The sequence below is a fragment of the Cherax quadricarinatus genome, chromosome 45 (genome assembly GCF_038502225.1).
Source record: "Cherax quadricarinatus isolate ZL_2023a chromosome 45, ASM3850222v1, whole genome shotgun sequence".
Classification (NCBI taxonomy): domain Eukaryota; kingdom Metazoa; phylum Arthropoda; class Malacostraca; order Decapoda; family Parastacidae; genus Cherax; species Cherax quadricarinatus.
The window spans coordinates 14,408,089-14,433,895 of record NC_091336.1 but is presented as its reverse complement, the minus strand read 5'-3'; the positions used below and the strand labels follow the sequence as shown (position 1 = coordinate 14,433,895).

The window sequence follows — 25,807 nt, the reverse complement described above, 5'->3', positions numbered from 1 at the left end:
CAAGCGCGCCGATATTATTTATACCATTTCTACACTAATGCAGTAGTCTACATAACAGTAAATCTTATTTTTTTTTTTTTTTTTGTGAATAAAAATTCAAAGTAGAAAGCAAACGAAATGTAAGAGGGGCCTGGGGACATGACTAATGAACAGAGGAAATGTTATTTTAGTACCAGGAATGTCTTTCTTGTTTATTCTGGACCTTATCTGGAAATTGGCATCTTTTGAAATTTGTGTGAAATTGGCAAAATTGCTAAATTCTGATCACTGTATTGTATAGTTGAAATCGGTAAATTGGTGGTTTCTTGTACTCATTTGATAGAAAAAATGGAGTTTCAAATTCAAAGTTTATTCTCTATAAGGATTACAATGCTGAGTTTACAGAATTTGGTTATTGTGTGGTTTACATGTAGTAAAATGCTAATTACAGAAGGGGCCACTAGAACACCTAGCATGGCTAGGCATTTCGGGCAGACTTAGATTAATTCTTAACTTTAAAATATTACAAATAATGAGGTAAGTTGGTATTATGACTAAGTGACTAAATACTAGTTTGAGAGTTTAGCAATGTGAATGCTTTTGTTTTGGCACAATACATAGTTTCAGTATTGGAGTATCAGAGGCCAACTTATGACTAGTTACGATTCATTATTTTAAGATTGAGATTGATATTTCTGTTTATGGTCAAATGGGTGAGTGAGTGTAAGTGTGAACCACCAGGTGGTATTCGTGTAATTAGTTGACGGGGTGTATCAGGGAGATAAGATGTTTTCTAATGGTAGTTTTGAAGGTGATGAATGTGTCTGCAGTTCTAGAGTTTTCAGGTAGGGTGTTCCAGATTTTAGGGCCTCTGACATACATTGAATTTTTGTAAAGGTTTAGTCGGACACGGGGAATGTCATAGAGATGTTTGTGTCTGGTGTTATGCCTGTGGGTTCTCTCACAACTATCAAGAAAGCATTTTAGGTCAAGGTTAATATTGGAATTTAAGGTCCTGTAGATGTAGATTGCACAGTAATAAGTATGGATGTACTGAACAGGGAGTAAGTTTAGATCTATGAAGAGTGGGGGGGTGTGTTGCCAGGGATGGGATTTAGTGATTATTCTTACTGCAGCTTTTTGTTGGATTATTATTGGCTTTAGGTGTGTTGCTGCAGTTGATCCCCAAGCACAAATAGCATAGGTGAGGTATGGATAAATAAGTGAGTGGTATAGTGTGAGAAGGGCATTTTGCGGCACGTAGTATCGTATCTTGGAGAGGATCCCAACCGTTTTGGATACTTTTTTGGTTATGTGTTGGATATGGGTGCTGAAATTCAGGTTGTTGACGAGGTATAGGCCTAGGAATTTGCCCTCATTGTGTCTGGCAATTAGAGTGTTGTCGATCTTAATGTTAATTTGCGCAACTCCTGCTCTGCTACCAAACATAATATAGTAGGTTTTGTCAGTGTTAAGCGTAAGTTTATTGACTGTCATCCAAGTCGATATTTTGATCAGCTCCTCGTTAACAATGGTGTTGAGGGTGGCAAGATTAGGGCGAGAGATGACATAAGTCGTGTCGTCAGTAAAGAGAATGGGGTTCAGGTGTTGGGATACATTTGGAAGATCATTGATGTATATGAGGAAGAGCAGGGGACCAAGGACACTTCCCTGCAGAACTCCAGTATCAAGTGGCCGTGTTGTTGATGCTGTGTCTTTAATGGTGACATACTGATACCTATTAGTAAGGTAATATTTGAAATATGCAAGGGCATGTCCTCTTATACCATAATGGTCAAGTTTGTGGAGTAGGATGCCATGGTCTACTGTGTCAAAAGCTTTTCTTAGGTCAATAAAAATTCCTAGTGGATATTCCTTATTTTCCAATGCTGTGTAAAGCAGATCTAGCATTTTTATAATTGCATCATTAGTGCTTTTATTTTTTCTGAATCCAAATTGGCAGGGGTTGAGTATGTTTTGTGCCATTATAAATGAATAGTCTCCTGTGCACGAGTTTCTCAAAGATTTTGGATAGCAATGGTAAGTTTGATATTGGCCTATAGTTGTTTAAATCTGTAGGGTCACCACCTTTATGTATTGCTGTCTTGAGTAGTTTCAGGAAGGTGCTAGTTTCTAGTGACTTGTTAAAAAGTAATGAAATAGCATGCGAAAGGACATGGGCCGCTCACTTGTACAATAATGGTGGGACACGAGACAGATTCCCCGAGTTATTTTTAAGTGACTTTATAATCTCGGTGACTTCCGTGGGCTCCGTTGGTACAAGATAGAAGGAATTTGGGAAATTCCCATCTAGGAAGTCTCTGGCATGGGCATTGGTATGTGGGATTTTATTGGCGAGATTAGAGCCTATGGTTCAGAAGAAGTCGTTTATCTTGTTAGCTGTGTCAGTGGGATGCAGTGGTGTTCTAGCGAAACAGTGGAGTTCTAGCGAAATAGTCATGATTTTTGTCGACTAGTACATTGGAATTGGCCGAAAATAGGGCTCAAAGTGGGCAAAATCGCTGATGCGTAAACATCATCGAGACCGCTAACTTCGCAAGAGCATAATTCCATAAGTTTCCTATCAAATTTCATACTTTTGGTGTCATTATGATCGAGAAAAGATTTTCTATCTTTTCACAAGAATTTTTTTTTTTCTGAAATTTGGGGGACCCTGAGAGGGCCTGTGGACCCTGAAAGGGTTAATCTTTGAAGTAGGCACAATGGATTCCACAACTGGCATAGGCTTCTCAGGGTTAGCCCCAAACCCTTCAAAATCTTTCTTGATTTCCATACTAATTCTCACCCTTTTTACCACAGGGTTGGCACTAGAATCTTTCTTGGGGCCCATGGTGACTTATTTTGCAGTTACAAGCACAAAAAACACAGGGATAAGGTGAAATGTACCGAATGTATGCGTGGATGCGACCGCATTGACTGGCTTGTAAACACTGGCGCTGAGGCCACGTAAGGCGAGTTTTTTATCGTGAGGCGAGGCAAAATTTTTGCGTTCAAATGCTTCGTATGCTTGGTATGGTGGATTTAACGTAAGGCGATGCGTTCGTAAGGTGGGATCCACTGTATTCTCATTGTTTTGGTCTCATTTGCTAGAATGGAAGATATATTACAGAAATAGATATGATTTTGTTTGCTTTCACAACAAAAAGTACTGTACCTTGAAACTGAGCTCAAAGTAGTGAAAATGTTCGATTCTTTGGCGATGTTCAAGAGTAAACAAATGACGTCACCATCCAATTTGGGTCCACCTGGCCAGTCTCATACACAGTCACGAATGTGTTGACATTATTTATACAATTATTACAATAATGCAGTAGTCTGCATAACAGTAACTCTAGTTTTTTTTTTTTTTTGTGAATAAAAATTCCAAATGGTAAGCAAGAGTATCATTATAAGAATACGTATGTACTAATTAACCCTTTGACTGTCGCAACCCCCAATCCTGAGGTGTCTCCTGGTGTCGCAAAATTTAAAAAAAAAAAATTATTTTTTCTTATGAAATGATAGAGAATCTTTTCCCGATTGTAATGATACCAAAAAAACGAAATTTGATGGAAAACTGACGGAATTACGCTCTCGCGAAGTTAGCGACCTTGGCGCTGTTTACAAATCGGCGATTTCGCCCACTTTGAGCCCTATTCTCGGCTAATTCCATTGTTCCAGTCGACCAAACTCATAGCTATTTCTTTAGAACTCCATTTTTTCTATCGATTGAGTACAAGAAACTGCCCATTTACCGATTTCAATTACCTAATAATGTGGTCAGAAATTTGCAATTTGGCTAATTTCACGAAAACTAAAAAATATGACAATTTCAAAATAAGGTCCAGAATGAACAATGCAGACATTCCTGGCTCTAAAATAACATTTTCTTTGTTCATCAGTCATGTCTCCAGGCCCCTCTGATATTACTCTTGCTTTCTATTTTGAATTTTTATTCAAACAAAAAATTGAAGACTTACTATTATGCAGACTACTGTAATACTGTAATAATTGTATAAATAACATCAACCCATTCATGACTGCATATTAGAATGGCTAGTTGGACATTTATTGGATAATGGCATCATTTGTTTACTTTTGAACATTGGCAAAAATCAAACATTCCCCCTACTTTGAGCTCCATTTCTAGGTTCTTTTTATAGTAAAATCAATCAAAATCACCTCTATTTCTATAATATGTTTTCCATTCTATCATATGAGACCAAGAAAACGAGAATACAACCATAAATACTATACGAAAATAGACCACAAAGTCGGCATTTTAATTAAAAAAAACGGTTGGAGTTTTTTTTCCCCATTATGCACTGCGTGCTCCAGGATTTTTTTTAAATGGTGCACACTGACCACACAGACCCATTCTCTCACATGTGGGCCTACCAGCTTTCTCCTGCTTGATTTGAAGCCGCTAGAATTTATGAGTATATATACGTCAAACACGGTACCTCATAAGACGTATATATACGGCCGCGACAGTCAAAGGGTTAATAATAATAATGCATTGGAGCTATGTAATGATGCTTGTGCAAGTCATTTCCGAAACATTCTGAAAGGGAGGACAAAAACCTCCTTGGACAGTTTTTTATTGAAACACCCTGTAGATGAAAGTGTGAGAAGCATGGAGAAAAAGCCAAAAATCAGTGAATAGTGAAGTAACATTAAAATAAAAATTGTATCAGTTAAGTGCGTTGGAGCTATATAATGACGCTTCCTGTGCCCAGTATCTCTTCTCCACCTCCAAGGTAAATGCTGTGTTACTACATAATTTCTTTACAAATTATTATTATTATTATTGTTTTCCTTATGAAACTACATAATAGTATTTCTTACCTTAAATTGTGGGTGCTGGTGTCAGTCGATGATTGTGAAGAGAGTGGAGAGTTATACTGTGGTCCTACTGGGCTGAGGTGGATGGTAGAGGTACTGATACTGAAGCCGATGGTTGTACTGGAGTGTGCATAAATTCTGTAATGGATTTCTGTTCTATTTTACCCTGCAGTAGATTATACAACTGACGGTAAGGCATCAGCTGCTCTAGACACCATTTCAGGGTCATTCAGTCAGTCAGTCAGATATGGTAATTAAAAGATAAAAACACAATTCACAATTCAAAAAGAGAGAGAAGTGGAACTGACCACGTATTATTCACAAAAGCTGGGATGGTGGTGTCGGGTGTGGGGGGATGGCAGGAGGTCTTCCCCTGCTCACCCACAACAAGGCAGCTTGAGGTAGTATTTTATTCATTCTAGAGTATATATCAGGTTCTATGTTATTTATTGTATCATATTAGATGAATTGTAGAGTTGATATTAGCAAAATACAGTGGTACCTTGGGTTACGAATAGCTCAAAACTCGAACAATTATGTAAGTGTATTTATGTAAGTGCTTTTGTAAGTGTATTTTTGGGGGTTTGAAACAGACTAATCTAATTTACATTATTTCTTATGGGAACAAATTCATTTGAACAGCCTTCTGGAACAAAAAAAAGTTTGTATCCCAAGGTACCACTGTATTAAAGTATTTTGTCATGCCTCCTGAGAGCCGGAACGGATTAACTGCATTTCAATTAATTTAAATGACGAAAACTGACTCAACATACAAACAAATCAAGATACGAGCAAGGTCATGGAACATATTATACTCATAAGTAGAGGTTCCATGGTAATGGCTGCATCACACTGACTAAAGGAGGAAGGGTCAGTCTACTGTCTTTGTATGTCTAATGCCTCCCACATTTCTTCATAACTTTCATGTTTTAGTTCTAATAACTAGTTTGTAGCTCACCAACACTAAACATACCATTTCTAGTTGAATATATGTTGTGGCCAGGTTTTTCAGCATTTCTCCATCCATATATCTAAAGTTATTATAAAGCTGGCCAGTGTTACAAAGGAGTTTTTCCACTATTTTATTTGTGATCTTCTGGAGATAATCTCTAATATTTTATCCTTCATCTTTGTTTTACATGTAAATATACTGGATTTCCTTTAGGAAATTTCACTATATGCACCATTGGCCCAGACTGCTTCTAACATATAAAGCAAGGCACACTCATATATTTTCAAGTACTGATATAACTTGGTTTAGGTTAAAAAAAAAAAAAAGTTAAGTATGCTGATCTCAGAATAATTCAAAAGAAATTAAATAAAATATCACAAATGGTAGTTCTAAACAAGTTCTGTAACCTTACTGAAAATAATGAATGGTTCATTTAAAAAATGGAAAACAGATAAAAAGATGCACACAAGAAAGAAAAAATACAGTACAGAGAACCAATACAAGGAGAGAAGAAAGTACTGTAGTTAGTAGAAATTCTGATTTTTTCTCATGTTTATGAAAAATGAGCAAAATGGACAAAATGCAAAACGTAAATTTCTTTTTTTCAACACGTTGGCTGTCTCCCACCAAGGCAGGGTGACCCAAAAAAGAAACGCTTTCACCATCATTTACACACATAATCACTATCTTTGCAAAGGTGAACAGATATGAAAGTTTAGATGTCATTCCAAACGGCCAATATCCCAAACCCCTCCTGAAAGTGCATGCACTGTACTTCCCAAAATGTAAATAACAATAACAAAACTGCTGAGTCAGAAGAGGGAATGTGCAAGATACTAAACACAATGTTCAAGAATGTATCTGCAGCCAGAAATGCTTGGTTCAAACCCTATTAACTGAACATGGATTGCTAAGGTTGCAACTCACCCAGACACCAACATCAAGAATGCAGTAAACTAATCACCAGAATGAACGAGGATTAAGGCAATTGTTGGTACGAGACCTACACCTCTTGGTGTGTATATCCTGTCGAGCACAGTACATATAGTATAAAAAAAAAGTATTTAAACCCCAACAGCATAACAATATTGAGTCCGATGAAATAAGTAAACTACTACAGTACAGTATTAGGCTGGCCAGATGTCCTGCCTAAAGTCCTGCTTTTGAGCACTCTGTCCTCCATCCTGTGCCACCTCAAGCAAGATGTTAATTTGCCGTTCTTTTTGGGGCCTGTCTAAAACGAATTATGTAAATTACCTTATATATGCTAAAAACAACAGGAACTGAAGGCCACAATAACCACTGATGTATTTTTAATGTAAATTTTATGTACAGGTTGGCCATCACTAATCCAGCAATCAATAATCTGGCACTAATTTCAGTTAGCACAATTTCAAATTTCCAGGGTTGCCGCACCAACCTGCTGCTACTGTTTGGTGGCACTACTTGCTGCATAAGTCATTCCAATTTCACTTTTTCTAACCTGCTCACTTTTAGCCCTAGCCGTGGTTCCAACAAATAAAAAAATGCTTCTTGTTGTGTAAAACACATACACTATCCATAAAAGGTGGCTTTGAAACCACTGTTGGTCACCATGAGCTCAGCTCACTCACAAAAACTGTGACCGGTAAATTTGGGCCTACATATGAGATAATAGGTCTGTGTGGTAAGTGTACACTATATAAAAAAAATCCTGCAGCACACAGTGCATGATGAAAAAAAAACGACTGTTTTTGGTGTAAAACAGCGACTTTACAGTGTATTTTTGTATGGTTTTTATGGTTGTAGTCTCATTTTTATGGTCTCATTTGATAGAATGGAGGATATATTACAGAAATAGATATGATTTTGACTGGTTTCAATAAGGAAAGTATATTGAAATTGAGCTGAAAATAGTGGAAATCTTCGATTTTTGCCAATGTTCAAGAGTAAACAAATGACGTCACCATCCAATGTGTGTGCAACTGCCCGGTCTAATACACAGTCACAAATGGGTTGACATTATTTATACAATTAATACAATAATGCAGTAGTCTGCATAACAGTAAATCCATTTTCTGAGAATAAAAATTCAAAATGAAAAGCAAGTGTTATATAAAAGGGGCCTGGAGACGTGACTAATAAACAGAGAAAATGTTATTTAGTGCCACGAATGTCTTTGTTTATTCTGGACCCTATTTTGAAATTGGCATCTCTTGATATTTGTGTGAAATTGGCCAAATTACCAATTTCTGACCACTGTATTGGATAGTTAAAGTAAGTAAATGGGCGGTTCTTGTACTCAATCGACAAAATAGAAGGAATACAAGCAAAGCAGCTATGAGTCTGGTAGACTGGAACAATGAAATGGGCCAAAAATAGGGCATAAAGTGGGTAAAATTGCCGATACGTAAATATCGCCGTTGGGTAAATTATTATTATAATCAAAAAGAAGCGCTAAGCCACAAGGGCTATACAGCGCTGCAGGGTAGGGAAGGAAGCGAGGGCAGAAGGGAGGAGGGATGATCAGCAGGTTACAGAAAGCAGCGGGGCAGGGGATAGTACGGGGGTAGAGGGTAGCAAGAGATTGAAGTAGAAAGGGCTGAAGGTATCAGAATTTGTGAAGTCAGTCAGTTGTCAAAAACTCAGTGAGAGAGTCCGGATGAAAGGTGGGTCCATCAGCGAGAAGGGAAGGTAAAGAGAGAGTAGCGGAGCGAAGACGACGACAGAGGTAAATTCTGCGTGCTCGTTGATAAAGTGGGCAGTCCAACAGAATGTGGCTGACTGATAATGGAGCTTGGCAATTCTCACAGAGAGGAGCAGGACGCCTCTCCATGAGATATCCATGAGTAAGACGAGTATGGCCAATGCGAAGACGGGAGAGAGTAGTCTCCCAACCTCGACACTGGTGATAAGAAGACGGCCAGTAACCTATACATGTACTCGGTTTAATAGATTGAAGTTTGTTGCCGAGCATAGTAGACCAACGTTGTTGCCAATGGGTGTGAAGGTGGGAAGATATTGCAGCAAAATAGTCCGTAAATGGAATACGTCTATAAGAAACGGGTAGGTCATGTACTGCTGACCGCGCAGCAGTGTCTGCCTGTTCATTGCCCTGTACGTCAACATGACCAGGGACCCAACAAAAAACAATATCTTTATGCTTGGTAAAGATGCGGCGTAGCCAAAGTTGGATACGGAGGACTAAGGGGTGAGGTGTATCAAATTTTTTTATAGCCTGTAAAGTACTAAGGGAGTCTGAGACAACCACAAATGATGACACAGGCATAGATGCAATACAGATAAGTGCTGTAAGGATGGCATACAATTCAGCAGTAAAAATACTAGCCGAAGATAGTAAATGCCCTTGTACGACGCTGTCCGGAAACACTGCTGCGAATCCTACGCCGTCATTAGACTTAGAGCCATCTGTGTACACGGCAATGGCATAAGAATGAGAGTGAAAGTGGTCAAGAAAAAGAGAGTGGGAAGCGACCGTAGACAGTTGGACTTTCGAGCAAGGGAGGGAGAAAGAACAGACTCGAACAGCTGGAACTTCCCAGGGGGGTAGGGAAAAGTGAGATGCTACATGTACATAGAAAGGTGGTAGTTGAAGAGAAGACAAGAGCGAATGAAGGCGAAGAGAGAAGGGACGGAGTAAACAGGGGCGGCAAACAAATAAAGAATGTCTACTAATATCAGTGACCATTCTATAAATGGAAGGATTGCGGAGATCATGAGAGCGTACATAGTAGCGCAGGCAATGGGCATCACGGCGATCGGATAAGGATGGAACGTTCGCCTCTGTATAGAGGCTCTCGACAGGGGAAGAGCGAAAAGCACCAAGGCATAAATGTAATCCTTGGTGATGAATGGGGTTAAGGCTAGAGAGAGTAGCAGGAGATGCCGCTGAATAGATCTGGTCACCATAATCAAGTTTCGATAAAATAAGGGTGGAATGTAGGCAGAGGAGGGTTCGACGATCAGCTCCCCATGAAAGATGAGCAAGGGTTTTAAGAAGGTTCAGCCGGTTGTGACAAGTTGCCTTCAGAGAGGTAATGTGAGGTTTCCAGGATAACCTACGATCAAAGAGGAGGCCCAGAAACTTGACTATCACGTTCAGGGATACGGGAGCCATAGAGGTACAAAGGATGATCGAAGATGACAGAGCGTCTAGTGAAAGTAATTTGGTGGGTTTTAGTGCTGGAAAATTTAAACCCACGTGTGGTGGCCCAATTGGAAACACGGTCGACTGCATGTTGGAGAGAAACTGTAATGAGGTGACAGTCAGCGCCTGCACAGGCAATAGCGAAGTCATCAACATAGAGTGATGACCAAATATTTGATGGAAGACTAGAGGCCAAATCATTAATAGCAAGGAGAAAAAGTGTTGTGCTCAGAACACATCCCTGGGGGACACCTTCAGCTTGGATAAAGTCCGGGGAGAGCACATTATTAACCTGAACACGGAAATGCCTGTCAGTTAAAAAGTTCTTAAGGAAGGATGGTAGATTGCCTCGAAGGCCTAAGGAGTGGGCTTGGGCTAAAATATTATACCTCCAAGTTGTGTCATATGCCTTCTCAAGGTCAAAAAATATGGCAATAACTGAGTGGTTATTCGCAAAGGCATTACGAACATACGTATCCAAGCGTAGTAAGGGGTCTATGGTAGAACGTCCCTTACGAAAGCCATATTGACGAGTGGAGAGACGGTTATGTGTCTCTAAATACCACACTAAACGTCTATTTACTAGGCGTTCCATTACTTTGCAAACTGCACTGGTAAGAGCAATGGGACGATAGTGGGAGGTTTCATGTCCCATAGTGCCTGGTTTGCAGAAAGGGAGAACAATGGCGGATTTCCACAGCTGTGGAAGAACTCCTTGTGACCAAATAAGATTGTAAAGGCGTAATAGGACTGCAAGGGCTGACTGATGTAAATGTTGTAGCATACGAATATGAATGTCGTCGGGCCCAGCTGCCGATGATCGGCAAGCTGAGAGTGTTGCCTCCAGTTCTTGAAGTGTAAAAGGCACATTATACTGTTCTTCTCTGAGAGAAGAAAAGTCCAAGGGTGCTAACTCTCTGGCAGACTTTGAGGAAATAAATGAGGGGCATAGATGGAGTCCCTGAGAAATACGGACCAGATGATTGCCAATTTCATTGGCAACATCTAGTGGGTTTGCTATATCAACACCGGCAACCCGCAGAACAGGAGCCGGGTCAGGAGAATATTTACCACTCAGTTTTCGTACTTTTTTCCAGACTGCACAGCAAGTGCGTTTAGCGTCATGGATGACACGGCGAGCGATCGCACGCTTCTGTTTAAAATCAAGGAGTCTCTCTGTGGTTCTATTGTACCGGTACCTGCCCCATGCAGAGCATTTCAAACGTACTGCACGAGCACAAGCAGGAGACCACCAAGGCACGCATTTCTGAGAATGCCTGCCCGAAGTTTGGGGTATAGAATGAGAAGCTGCAGTTAAAACGGAGGACGAGAAGAGGTGTAAAAGCTCATCGATGGAGGACGAAGAAGGAACCTCTCTAAAAACAGTTAGGTGTGAGTAAAGGTTCCAATTTGCCCGATCAAATTGCCAGCGTGGGATGCGAAGAGGTGGTGAATATGAAGGGGAAGTAAGAATGATTGGGAAATGATCGCTGTCACGTAAGTCCGGGAGAACAGACCAAGTGAAGTCTAATGCGGTGGAGGAAGAGCAGACTGAGAGATCGATGCAAGAGAGACTATGAGTCTGAGGATCAAAATGGGTGTGCGTACCTGTATTTAAAACATGGAGGGGGTGGGTGGCAAGAAAAGCCTCTAACTGAATTCCACGGGAATCACAGTGAGACCCCCCCCCCCAGAGGAAATGGTGGGCATTAAAATCACCAAGGAACAGAATCGGTGGCGGTAATGACGAAACAAGAAAGGCAATATCCGGAATAGATAATGCCCGAGAAGGAGAGAGATATAAAGAACAGAGCAAATACCACCTATGCAAGTGGATACAGGCTGCTGTGTAATGCAGCGAAGTATGAACAAATAGCTGATGGTACGGAATATCAGTGCATAGAAGAAGGGCACTTTCATTAAAGGTCCCATCAGGAAAAGGATCTGAAGAATACAATAAATTATAGCCTGAGATGGGAGAGATAACAGCAGAGTGTAATTTTGGTTCCTGTAAGCAAACACCAACAGGGGCAAACTGGGAGAGTAACATCTGAAGCTCACTCCGATTACCCCTGAGGCCGCGTATATTCCACTGTAAATAGGTCATGATTGGCAATGATAAAGATAGTTGAAATCCACAGGTAAGGGTTCCTACGGACTAGAGGGGTTAGAAAAGTCCACATGCGGAGGCAGTGGAAAACGTTCAAGCAGCGAAGGAATGGTGCACTGTGAAGAAAGGAGTTGTGCAGATGGAGGAGAGGAGAGAGAAGGAACAGAGGGTGGATCAGTGTCCATTGATGGTTTGGTCTCTGCAATATATTCAGAGATTGCTTCAAGTGTTTCGGAATTCAGAGATGTCGTATGGGAGACAATATTGGAAATGGTAGGGGGAGGATGAGTAAAGATTGGAACTGTATTGGACTGTACCAAGGTAGGGGGGGTCGAAAGGGTGGAGGGAACTGGAGAAGCGTGGAAGGGGATAGAAAAGGCAGAAACCTGGGAGGTGGCAGAAGAGGAAGAAACCTGGGAGGGAACAGGGGAGGAAGGTACAGTACGAGGAGGAGGGTGAACCTCTACATTTGTAACAGAGCCAGTGAGAGGGGGAGAACCAGGGACAGAGACAGGGAGGGTAAAATGAGGAGGTGGAAGATGGGTAGGAGGTGTTAACGGACCTTTTTTTGACTTTTGAGAAGTAGAGGGACGATTGGGAGGAGGTGTCATACGAGATCTCGTCGTTACTGAGGCTTGTGAGAGAGAACACGAAGAAGCGAGATCAGACTGAGGCGTTGAAGTAGGGACGTCTGAGCCGAGGACAGCAAAAGGATTAGATACAGGAGTGACTATGGGAGAGGTAACCACAGAGGTGGGTGTAGAAGATGGGATACCAGAAGTGGGGGGACGTTTTGAAACACGGGAATAAGAAACACGTGGGAGTCTCCCTTGGAGGCGGAGATGAGAAACTGCCATGGCATAAGGGAGACCTTCTGTCTCTTTGAGGTAACGGATTTCCCGCTCGTTTAAATAGACTTGACAACGGCGAGAGTACGAAGGGTGAGCCTCATGACAGTTAAGGCAAGAGGGAGATCGATTGCAAGACGTATGAGAATGGTCATCGGCACCACAGACTGGGCATTCGGCGATAGATCTGCAATATTTCGCTGGATGGCCAAATCGCCAGCAATTTCTACACTGTTGCGGTGTAGGGATCACCTTTCGGACTTGTAACCAATGTCCTGCTATATAAACTGAGGATGGGAGTTCTCGGCTGTCAAAAGTTAAACGAGCCACATTGCTAGGGTATCGTCTCCGCCCGCGGGCAGGAAGAACCTAAGTGTCTACCTTGAGGATTGGGAGATCTTGGAGTTCCAGCTGTTCAAGATTGTCAGTGCCACATGTCTGGAAATTTTGTTGAACTATGGTATGGGGCAGAATGACTGTACCACTACAAGAATTGAGGGAATGATGTTTTTCAAGAGTGACAGGAACAGTATCGATATGGGAAAGACGAGAGAGCTCATGAGCCTGGGTAGCATTCTGTACGGTGATGATGCGCGTACTGCTCTTAAGAGCATGAAAAGAAATATCTTTACCAACATGGCGTAGGAGTGCCTTGCCAATACTGTGGTCAGAAAGATAGGCAGTAGAGGAAGTCGGTCGTAAAGTGAAGAATTTAGTCCATTGTTCAGTCTGAAACTGAGCGTGGAAAGGTAGTGAAGGACGTGTCGATCGTTTCTGAGAAGAACGAGAAGGTGGAGAGTATCGTCAGCAGGTAATTGTCGTTGGCGTTTAGGCGTGGGACCAGAGTTGGTCCGACGTGGAACGGGTCGGCGATTTGAAAATTGCCGCACTGTAGAGGGAGAGGCCGGAAGCATAGTGAGAGGAGAGCGAAGGTCCGATAAATCGAAGGAGTCAGTCGAGGCCTCAGTACCTGAAGCGGGTGAGGAAACAGCACCGGCAAGAGGTACAGAGGCATGAGGAGTGTCTGAAGAGTGGTCCAAAGACGAGGCGGGGTCAGAACGGGGTGCGGTATCAAGAAGGGGCCCGGGGGTAGCAGGTTCATGGACTAGGGCTGCCATGGTTAGGTTACTTCTTTCTTTTTGTTTTTAAGAAAAAAAAAGAAAGAAGAAAATAAAAATAAAAAAAGAATAAAAAAAGGGGGGACCGGGGAGGGATAGTTCCTAGGAGGAATGAAAGGGCCAGAAATCTCCCTCCGCGCCCAAGAGGACCTCAGTACCGCAAGTAGCGCAGATGCAGCATGAAACCCGTGCCATACCCTACCCATCATGCTAGTAAACTAACAATCCGGGATAGCAACCTCACATCTGCCGAGCTACCTCGGTGGACAAAAGAGAGGGCGGCCGGATATCCGCCACAAAGCATACCTCCTTCGGCCACCACCCCCGGAATCCGAAAGGTGGCTTCCAGAGATACACCCGTCGCCCGAAAGACACCCAAAGCTACTCCGGGATACCGGAAAGGGATCGGGACATCCCCAGGCGATCCAGATTCCACGGCAAACTACGCCACCGCCAAGAACCTCAACGGAATGGGATGGACCCTGGTATCCTTTCCCCTACCTAGGAACTAGTGCGCCTGTGGGAGAAATCCCAAAGGCCGAAAAGAGGAAGGGCAAAAGGGAGGGGTGGGGAGGAGGAGGAGGAGGAAAGGAAAAAGGGGAGGATGGGATAGGGGAGGGGAGATTGGGGGGTAATTAGGTTCGGTCTGAGGAAGAAGACCGACAGGTCTAATTCCTCAGACCAAGAGCCTCTTCACCACGCCAAGGAGCCCCCCTTGAAGAGGCCCTTGGGTAAAGTGTATTCTAACCTAACCACTCTGTAATCCGGCAAAATCACTAATCCAGCACCCTACAGGTTCTGATGATGCCAGATTAGTGATGGTCAACCTGTAGTTGCTGTTGGCAACACTACATGCAGAGCTGCAGTGTACACGTACGAGATGAGTCACGCTATCAATCAAGTACACATCGCCAGGCTTAAGACTTTAGTAATTAATTTGTTAAGTACGTACTAGAATTTGGCGATTTGTGTATGTATTTTGGTTGTTATAATGAAGTAATAATGCACATTCTAAACTGTCATATCTGAGTGCCTCTGCAAAGACAGTGATTATGTATGAGTGATGGTAAAAGTGTTGAATGATAAGTTGTTTCTTTCTTTTTGGGTCACCCTGCCTCCATGGAAAATGGCCGGTGTTAAAACACACACACACACACAACAGGAACATATAACAGGAAGGGCACTGCAATGGATCAGAGAATACCTGACAGGGAGGCAACAACGAGTCATGGTACATGACAAGGTATCAGAGTGGGCACCTGCAACAAGCAGGGTTCCACAGGGGTCAGTCCTAGGACCAGTGCTATTTTTGGTATATGTGAATGACATGACAGAATGGATAGACTAGGAAGTGTCCCTGTTCGCAAGTGATGTGAAGTTAATGGGGAGAATTAAATTGGATGAGGATCAGGCATGACTACAAAGAGACCTGGACAGGCTGGAAGCTTGGTCCAGCAACTGGTTCCTTGAATTTAACCCTGCTAAATGCAAAGTCATGAAGACCAGGGAAGGTAAAAGAAGACAGCAGACAGAATATAGGCTAGGTGGCCAAAGACTGCAAACTTCACTCAAGGAAAAGGATCCTGGGGCGAGTATAATACCGAGCACATCTTCTGTGGCGCACATCACAGGGATGTTAGGAAGTATTTCTTCAGTCACAGAGTAGCCAGGAAGTGGAATAGTTTGGGAAGCGATGTAGTGGAGGCGGGATCCATACATAGCTTTAAGCAGAGGTATGATATAGCGACCAGTGAAGAGGCGGGGCCAGGAGCCTGGACTCGACCCCTGCAACCTCAACTAGGTAAGTACAACTAGGTGAGTACATCAACCAGATAACTGTTGCAGCATATGGGCACCTGGCAAACCTGAGAATAGCATTCTGATATCTCAGTAAGGAATCGTTCAAGAGTCTGTACACCGTGTACGTCAGGTCCATACTGGAGTATGCAGCACCAATTTGGAACCCACACCTGGTGAAGCATGTCAAGAAATTAGAGGAAGTGTAAAGGTCTGCAACAAGGCTAGTTCCAGAGTTAAGGGAAATGTCCTACAAAGAGAGGTTAAGGGAAATTGGCCTCATGACACTGAAGGACAGGAGGGTCAGGGGAGACATGATAATGACATACAAATACTGTGAGGAATTGACAAGGTGGATAGAGACAGGATGTTCCAGAGATGGGACACAGAAACAAGGGGTCACAATTGGAAGTTGAAGACTCAGATCAGTCAAAGAGATGTTAGGAAGTATTTCTTGAGTCACAGAGTTGTCAGGAAGTGGAAGAGTCTGGCAAGTGACATAGTGTAGGCAGGAACCATGCATAGTTTTAAGACGAGGTATTATAAAGTTCACGGAGCAGGGAGAGGACCTAGTAGCGATCAATGAAGAGGTGGGGCCAGGCGCTATGTCTTGACCCCTGCAACCACAAATAGGTGAGAACACACACACACACACACACACACACACACACACACACACATTCTTGGACTGCAAGAAGGCGTTTGACACAGTTCCACACAAGAGATTAGTGCAAAAACTGGAGGACCAAGCAGGGATAACAGGGAAGGCACTACAATGGATCAGGGAATACTTGACAGGAAGACAGCAGCGAGTCATGGTACGTGGCGAGGTGTCAGAGTGGGCACCTGTGACCAGCGGGGTCCCACAGGGGTCAGTCCTAGGACCAGTGCTGTTTCTGGTATTTGTGAACGACATGACGGAAGGAATAGACTCTGAGGTGTCCCTGTTTGCAGATGACGTGAAGCTGATGAGAAGAATTCACTCGATCGAAGACCAGGCAGAACTACAAAGGGATCTGGACAGGCTGCAGACCTGGTCCAGCAATTGGCTCCTGGAGTTCAATCCCACCAAGTGCAAAGTCATGAAGATTGGGGAAGGGCAAAGAAGACTGCAGACGGAGTACAGTCTAGGGGGCCAGAGACTACAAACCTCACTCAAGGAAAAAGATCTTGGGGTGAGTATAACACCAGGCACATCTCCTGAAGCGCACATCAACCAAATAACTGCTGCAGCATATGGGTGCCTAGCAAACCTCAGAACAGCATTCCGACATCTTAATAAGGAATCATTCAGGACCCTGTACACCGTGTACATTAGGCCCATATTGGAGTATGCGGCACCAGTTTGGAACCCACACCTAGCCAAGCACGTAAAGAAACTAGAGAAAGTGCAAAGGTTTGCAACAAGACTAGTCCCAGAGCTAAGAGGTATGTCCTACGAGGAGAGGTTAAGGGAAATCAACCTGACGACACTGGAGGACAGGAGAGATAGGGGGGACATGATAACGACATACAAAATACTGAGAGGAATTGACAAGGTGAACAAAGACAGGATGTTCCAGAGATTGGACACAGTAACAAGGGGACACAGTTGGAAGCTGAAGACACAGATGAATCACAGGGATGTTAGGAAGTATTTCTTCAGCCACAGAGTAGTCAGTAAGTGGAATAGTTTGGGAAGTGATGTAGTGGAGGCAGGATCCATACATAGCTTTAAGCAGAGGTATGATAAAGCTCACGGCTCAGGGAGAGTGACCTAGTAGCGATCAGTGAAGAGGCGGGGCCAGGAGCTCGGACTCGACCCCCGCAACCTCAACTAGGTGAGTACACGTAACAGCTGTGTCCTCGTTTTTGGAGGTTTGGAAATGGTCAACGTATACAGTAATGGGTAGTGATATAAAGCAATTTGACTAGGCATCACCCTGGGTTTGAAAAGAGTGTTAAAGAGTGTGGTATTTATTTTAGGTCAAACTGACAGACAAATTGAAAATGGCAATCTAACAATAATTAAAAAATGTGAGGGGGAAGACCATTTAAACTATAAGTTAATGATCAAACAGGTCAGCTTTAGATCATGAAAATTCTGTACTGCAAATCCAGAAATTATTATTTGAGTTCTGCTGTGATGTCTTAGAAATCATACAAAAATGAAATGGATGAGCCAATTGTACTTGTTTGTAGTATTTTTAAAACTAAAGTAATAGGCATTCTTAAAATCACAATTACAGAGATCACAGAAAATGTTATTGAAAAATGTCATTAGTGGAGTCCCACAAGGATCAGCACAGTACTTGGCTAAAATGTATTCTTAATTTACAATATTTTACTTACTAGATAAATAATTTCCCAGAAAGAATAAATAACTACTGTGTAGTATATAAATATAAACCATACTGGGATTTGAACGCCCGGTCAGTCTCAAAACTCCAGACCGTCGCGTTAGCTACTCTTTAACCCTTTGACTGTCACAGGCCCCTTTCTGAAACTGTCATTCTATGTCGATAAATTTTTGGGAAAAAAATTTTATTTTTTTCTTATGAAATGATAGAGAATCTTTTCCCGATGGTAATGACACCAAAAGTACGAAATTTGGTCGAAAACTCACGGAATTACACTTCCGCGAAGTTAGCTGTCTTGGCGACATATATGTATCGGCGATTTTGCCGACTTTGAGCCCTGTTTTTGGCCAATTTCGTTGTTCTAGTTGACCAAACTCTAAGCTATTTCTTTAGAATTCCATTTTTTCTATATGTTGAGTATAAGAAACTGCCCATTTACTGATTTGAACTACCCAATAAAGTGGTCAGAAATTGGCAATTTGGCCAATTTCAAGCAAATTAAAAAAAGATGCCAATTTCAAAATAGGGTCCAGAATAAACATTGTAGACATTCTTGGCACTAAAATAACATATCCTATGTCCATTAGTCACATCTCTAGGCCCTCTTATATTACTATTGCTATTTTTATTTTTTATTCATACAAAAAAATACAAAATTTACTGTTATGCAGACTACTGCATTATTGTAAAAATGGTATAAATCATATCAGTGCGCTAGTAAAAGAATATTAGACTCCCCAGTTGAAGTGTATTTGACGTGTGGTGTGATTTGCTTACTCCTGAACATTGGTAAAAATCGAACATTTCTGCTATTTTGAGCTCAATTTCAAGGTCATTTTCATCATGAAAGTAATCAAAATCATCTCTATTTCTGTAATATGTTTTGCATTTTATCACCCGAGACCATGAAAACGAGAATACAACGATAAGTACCATATGAAAATAACCTACCATCCGACTTACGACCAAGTTCGGTTCCGAGAAACCGGTCGTAAGTCGAAATGGTCATAAGTCGAAATGGTCATAGGTCGAAGTTTACTACTGAATATCAACAAAACATTTTTGTAATGACTTTATTTTATTGTTTTATTTTGGTATTTCATGTTTTACTTTACTTTTTATGCTGTTAGTACTGTATTTTATACTGTAAGGTTTAGGATAAACACTGTGTACAACACAAATAGTTGTTTATTTCCCAGAAATTTGGAATAAAAAAACACGGTCGTAAGTCGAGTGGTTGTAAATCGAGTAGGTCGTAAGTCGGATGGTAGGTGTACATCTCAAAGTCGGCATTTTAATCCAAAAAAATGGTCAGAGCTTTTTTTTTCTAATTACGCACTGCGTGCTGCAGGATTTTTTTTATGTGGTGCACACTGATCACACAGACACATTCTCTCACATGTGGGCCTACCAGCTTTCTCCCACTTGATTTGAAGCCGCTAGAATTTACGCGTATAAATACGTCAGAAACAGTGGTGCGTAAGACGTATATATACGACTGAAACAGTCAAAGGGTTAAGAATGGCACAAAAAGATATCAGGCAAAATAAAAAAATTAAATAATTATAAAGTCCTAAAAGAAGACTTTAATAAATTGAGCAAATGAATAGTATAATCTACCAGATAACACATGTGACAAATCATAAAGTAGATTGTGTGATAAAATCTTGAGAACACTGGATAGAGAAAATGATCCAAATAACTATAAACAAGTTACTTTACCACAGTATCAAAAATGTGCCACTGAGAAACTCACATGTTACTATACCATACTTCAAAACAGCTTTTAGAAATATGGGTGATAAAATGCTTGAAATATTGTTCACAACACATTTAAAAATATCAACGATGTTTTACAGACAACTTCCGAAGTAAAGAAATACAAAGACTGAGAGCACTGAAAATGCCCTTATTTGCAGAGAAGAGGAAAAGGAGAGAGATGGTAGCCAGGCTGAAGAGGGGTTGTTGAGGTAGTCTGGACATGTAGAGAGGTCTAAGTTCATGAAGAGCATTTGTAAAAGTCTGGGATGGAAAGCAGAAGTAGGGGTAAGCTCAGGAACAACTGGAGGGATGAGTAAAGAAGCTTTGAGTTTTAGGGGCTTGAGCTTCCAGCAGGCTAGTTGCAGTTAAAGGATAATCTGACTGTGATGTCACCACACATCTGGAAAGATGACAATTGAATGAATAATGGCAAGTGTTTTCTTCTTTGGGTCACCCTGCCTTGGTAGGAAATGGTTATAGAGTTAAAAAAATAAAAAAATAAAGGAAATAGTTAAGGAAATCATTTTTTAGAACTATCAACAAAAAAAAAAAGGCCACAATTACAAATTGAATACAAAAAGTGTCAAACAGAACATCAGAAAAACATTTCTTCACAAACAGTTGTACATAGCCAGGTGGAATGAAATTCAAGAGAAGGTAGTACGTGTCACAACTACAGGAAACATACAAATTATACAGGGTAATAAATACTGAAGATGGGACATAAGCATAGTTCTTCTTCTGAAACTAAATTAAATTAAGATTTCATATTGTACATTTCTTATCCTGTACTGTACCTAAATATTCTTACTAATATTTACTTGAAAAATTTGTAGTAATATGACAGAAATTATTTATGACCTCAAATATAACCAAAGTACAAAAGTTAACTCGCATGCAGAAGTAAATACCAGTAAATAAAGCAAATACGAACTGAAGCAAAGCGCCCAGACTGATATAATTTATCCTTACCACCGCATCCCTTATGTTGTCAGAGGTGTTACTCCCTGCGGCACCTGGCATGTTACTGCTGTGGTGGCTGAAGAAAGAGTGAGGCAGAGTCAAGGTGTGTTGTTTTCATACAGCTTAACCACAGGTGCATGAACAAGTGTGTGAACAGGTGTGTGAGTAAACAAGATGCAGGTGTATCAGTGTTAGGATGGTTGTGCCTCCTATGTAGTGGAAGTGTTTATAGTAGGTTTCACTTTACGAACCAACTACACTTCTGTCTTTTTGACTTAAAGATTTGTTTGCACAAAAAATAATACTACAAAAGACTGGTTATATTTCACACATTTGTACTACAGTTCAGTGACTGTAAATCTCGGACTCTTAAGTGCCCAGTTTGTAAGAGTGGACATGTGTACTTGGGACATTTATAAGTCAGTGTTTTCTTGTATTATAAAATAAAAAAAAATTACTGTATGCTAAAATACAAAGCACCATCAACTTAAAGAATTCTATAAATACAAAATGTACACAGTACATATTTTGAAAGTTACACACATACAAAAATTATAAAATTAATTAAAAATAAACTGCATTAATAAATTTCATCTTTAGAATAATAATTAGTTATGTATATACCCTTTGCCTTTCCTGTGTTTTCTGTGGGGGGTTTTGTCCTACAGAGGCTTTTCTCCTACACTTGTGGGATTGTAGCTCTCCTGCAGTGCTCCTCTGTTCTCTCATTCTTATGCACTACCTCCACAATTACTATTATTTCTTCACCATTACTACACTCTGAAAATTTAGTCCCTAGTTTTCCACCATTGCTTCCTTCTTATTTCTATCTTTACCACTGTTGCACTACTAGTGCTACTTCTCCCTCACCCTGTTCTACCACTCCCTTCCCCTGCCCCCTCTCATGTATATTCTGGCCTTCTTCCTTTCACGCTTCAATGTGACTTGATAGTGATCCAAGTCGGACCAAAACATCATCATAAGTTTGCCACCTTGCACACACTCATGTACCTGTCAAACATATTTTTAAAGCTAACCAAAGTTCTTGCCTCATTGATGCTACTGGGGTGTTTTTCCCATTCATCTACAGCTCTGTTACTAAACCGGTGCTTCCCTATATCCTTTCTAAATCTAAATTTGGTCAACTTCAACCCATTGGTGCAAGTCCTGTCTTGGTTAGATACTTTTCAGAGTGCCTTCAGCCCATCTTTGTTGGTAAGTTTTCCAATACATGGGATCAATCTTAACCTTCTCTGTATGTTTCCCAAAGCATTTATGTCTATTCTAATTTGGAGAGCACAACTGTGCAGCATAATTTAATCTAGAGTAACTCAATAACATTGCACAAAGCAACTTATTTCCAATGGGGTTGTTCTGGGTTTAATAACAGTGGGTTTAATAATCTGAAGTCTTTGTCTTTGTTCTTGCACAAATGCTATTAAGGAAGTTCACATTCTATATGATAATGACATGCTTGCACAAATTGGGTAGCTAGTTCTTTATGTATCTAGATTAAATTGCATATAAGTAATTTCTAATTAGCACTGAAAAAATTAGAACTGAGGGAGGCATTTAGGTTTGATCCAAGGAAGGGAAGAATAAATCCCAATCCCTAGATCCAAAACCCCCTCACCAGCATCAAGGCACTGCTTCCAGGCAGAAAAAAAATTCAGTAGTTATTATGCAGAAGTAATTTGACCCATCGAGGGAGGTTCCTTGATACTGGCGAGAGGCTCTTGATCTAGGGAATTAGATTTGCCTTCCCCTGCCATGAATCAAAGCTGAATGCCTCTCATTTAGGTTACTTCCAATCTCTCCACTTACAAAATAAACAATAATCAGAAAGCCCATAGGATGCACAACATTTCAGGCAACACGTTAGTCTAGTTTTTAAGGGCAATACAGTTTGATTTTTGGGTCTATACATGGTATTAGCAGGAAATTACAAAAACATATAGGATACAACATAACTAATCAAATAAAAAATGTAATAGCCTATTTCAGCAGTCATGAATATAAGAAGTACTACAATGATGAATTTTTGTATAATTCTTGGTAGAACTGCCATGTCTGAATGAATGGAATTGAAGCATATGGTACAATATATGGAAGTAGAAAAAATAGCAGAAACAAAAAGTACAGGATGAATAATGGATGAAAACTCAACAGCAGGTTTCAAAATGTGTCTGAACATAAAATTTTCCTGTCTTGAACCACATTAAAGAAAGGAGGAGCTGTTTAACAGCAGTTCTGAACATCTGGAATCTTGTTAGGTGAAAGGACACAGGTGCAACTAATGTGACATTTTACTGTAGCAACGTTTCACTCTCCAGCTTTGTAAAGTTTGAAAAGTTTGACAGAGATCCTGGAGAGTGAAACGGTCACAATAAAATGTCATTAGTTGCACCTGTGTCCTTTTACCTAACATTTTTGGTAATTCTACCAGCATTATTACGATCTGGAATCTTCTGCCAGAGTTCTAAATTTTGGAGCATTTTATGCATATCAATTTTTTACTCGGGCTGAGCTGAACACGGGATATCAAAAACGTATTTATGTCATTTTTATATAATAATGTTGGCAGAATTACCAACAAAATATTAGGTAAAAGGACATGTCAAACTAATGTGGCATTCTATTGTGGCAACGTCTTGCATTCTGGGAGCTCTGTCAAGCCAATATAAATAATACATGGACACAGTGGATGCATATAGGTAATAAAGTGAATAAAGGCAGCTTCATCATCTCTGTAGTTTTATCACAAGTTTTCCCTAAAACAAAAAACCCTGCCATCACAGAGCAACCAAGTTACCTCTACTGGATCTACTACTACTACCACCACCAATAGCATGAGCCAATAGGCCTACTGCAGTGCCTATGCTCTTTCACCTCACTTTGTTACCTATACATATATACCCTGAGTCCATATATTGTTTGTAGTGGTTTGGCAAATCTCCAAAAAAGCAAAACATTGTAGCAATATAATGTCATGTTAGGTGTACATGTCTCCTTACACAGCATCTTGTGTCATGCCTGAGTTGTGCCGCAGCTTTCTAGGTAGCTTCAGAGTTAGGTTTATATTTGTGTTGCCTTGTATATATAGTAGGCACAATAGTACAAGAGAATGTTTTATACGCTGAGCAAGTTTAGACTTCTGAAGAGCGGGGGACTTGTGTTGTCTACCACTGTTCATGTGATCATTCATACAACAGCATTTTGTTGAATTTTTCTTGGTTTTAGGTGATTTGCTGTAGATCCCCAGGATTCGAATCTATGGCAAGCCAGTTGTGACGAGCAGGAGTGTTCATTTACCACTGCACCATGAAAACCTATGCATGACCCCTTTTGGGTTTGTCCCGAAGTTTCGATTGTAATAATAATAGTTGATCCCCAGACAGAAATACCATAGATGTGGCAAGGATAGTTTATAGTAGTACAGAACAAGTAACGTTGTTTGAGGCTCAGTAACGTATCTTAGAGAATATCCACTGTTTTGGAAACCACGGTTATGTGCTGGATACGAATGTTGAATTTTAAATTGCTGTCAATGTAATGCTCTAAAAAAATTTCGTGATTTTGTTTTACATTTCTCCAGGTGCTGTATAACCCCCTATGGGTTTAGCACTCTTCCCATGAATGTACCAATAAGAAAAATTAAAAATATTGGTGGTTACTGTATATGTCAGTGTTTATAGTAAAAGGTAAACGCAGTTTAACTTACCAGTGTTAGTGCCACTATGATAACCACTTGATAACAGAGCAGCGGCTTTGTTAACCAGGTGATACTCAGTGTACAGCTGGTGACGTGGGTGCTCTCACTGTGTCTCCACCATCATCTAACTCAACATTTCCACCAGCTGAAGTGGCAATGTGGGAGGTGTGGTGGTGGCAGTGAAGTAATAACTGCAACAGTTGTGTTGATGGTAGTTGCTGCCACATCAACACACCCTCCCTCACTACCCTCCCTCACAACCCTCCCTCACTACCCTCCCTCACTACCCTCCCTCACTACCCTCCCTCACTACCCTCCCTCACTACCATAACACAACACCTCCCTCTTCTCTCTCTCCATCGTTCACTCTCTCTTATTTTCAACTATCTTACCCACGGTTGTGTATTATATACATTCCAGTAATATCAGGAAAGTGTATTAGTAAAAGTGACCAAATATTTAACTTTTATAGGACTAATATTTTTATTTAAAAAGTTTGGTTTAATAAATATAAAAATTATACGAAAGTTTTTGAAACATCAAAACATAGCCTAAAATATTTTACAATTATTAAGCCCAAGAAACTCCGGAATATTTATTTATAATATATATGTATATATATAGTGTATAAATGAATAAACGTACTTACTATATATATAAACTTACTGTGACTTATTTTTCATTGGACAAGGAAAAGTTCGAGAAATTATAACAGGAAATGTTTTCACATACTAACAAATACACACAATGTGTACAGTGGCTCTGTTGTCAACGCTCTAACCTCACACACACACACACACACACACACACACACACACACACACACACACACACACACACACACACACACACACACACACACACACACACACACACACACGCGAAGAGGCGGGGCCAGGAGCTGTGACTCGACCCCTGCAACCACAAATAGGTGAGTACAAATAGGTGAGTACACACACACACACACAGATGGAAATTCGAGAAAATGGAAGGCATAGATGAGACGGGAGAAAGAGACTACATAGTAGGTACACTTCAGTCTGGGAAACACAAGGTGGTCATTGCAGTGATGTATAATCCACCACAGAACTGCAGGAGGCCAAGAGAGGAATATGAAGAGAGCAACAGAGCAATGGTGGACACACTTGCTGAGGTGGCAAGAAGAGCTCACTCCAGCAGAGCTATAATTTGTTCATGATTGTAGCCAAAGTATAAACGTAAGTAACCATTCTACAG

At 40.8% G+C, this 25,807-nt stretch overlaps 1 protein-coding gene across 1 annotated transcript in view; it reads right to left on the bottom strand.

Annotated features, from left to right (window-relative positions):
- LOC128694797 (stromal cell-derived factor 2) overlaps positions 1-25,807 on the bottom strand; it is a 124,065-nt gene that overhangs the window by 92,804 nt on the left and 5,454 nt on the right. Inside the window, exon 2 of the mRNA XM_070094247.1 lies at positions 24,581-24,673. Within this exon, the coding sequence (XP_069950348.1) occupies positions 24,581-24,673 (93 nt within the window). The remainder of the gene's footprint in view (positions 1-24,580; positions 24,674-25,807) is intronic.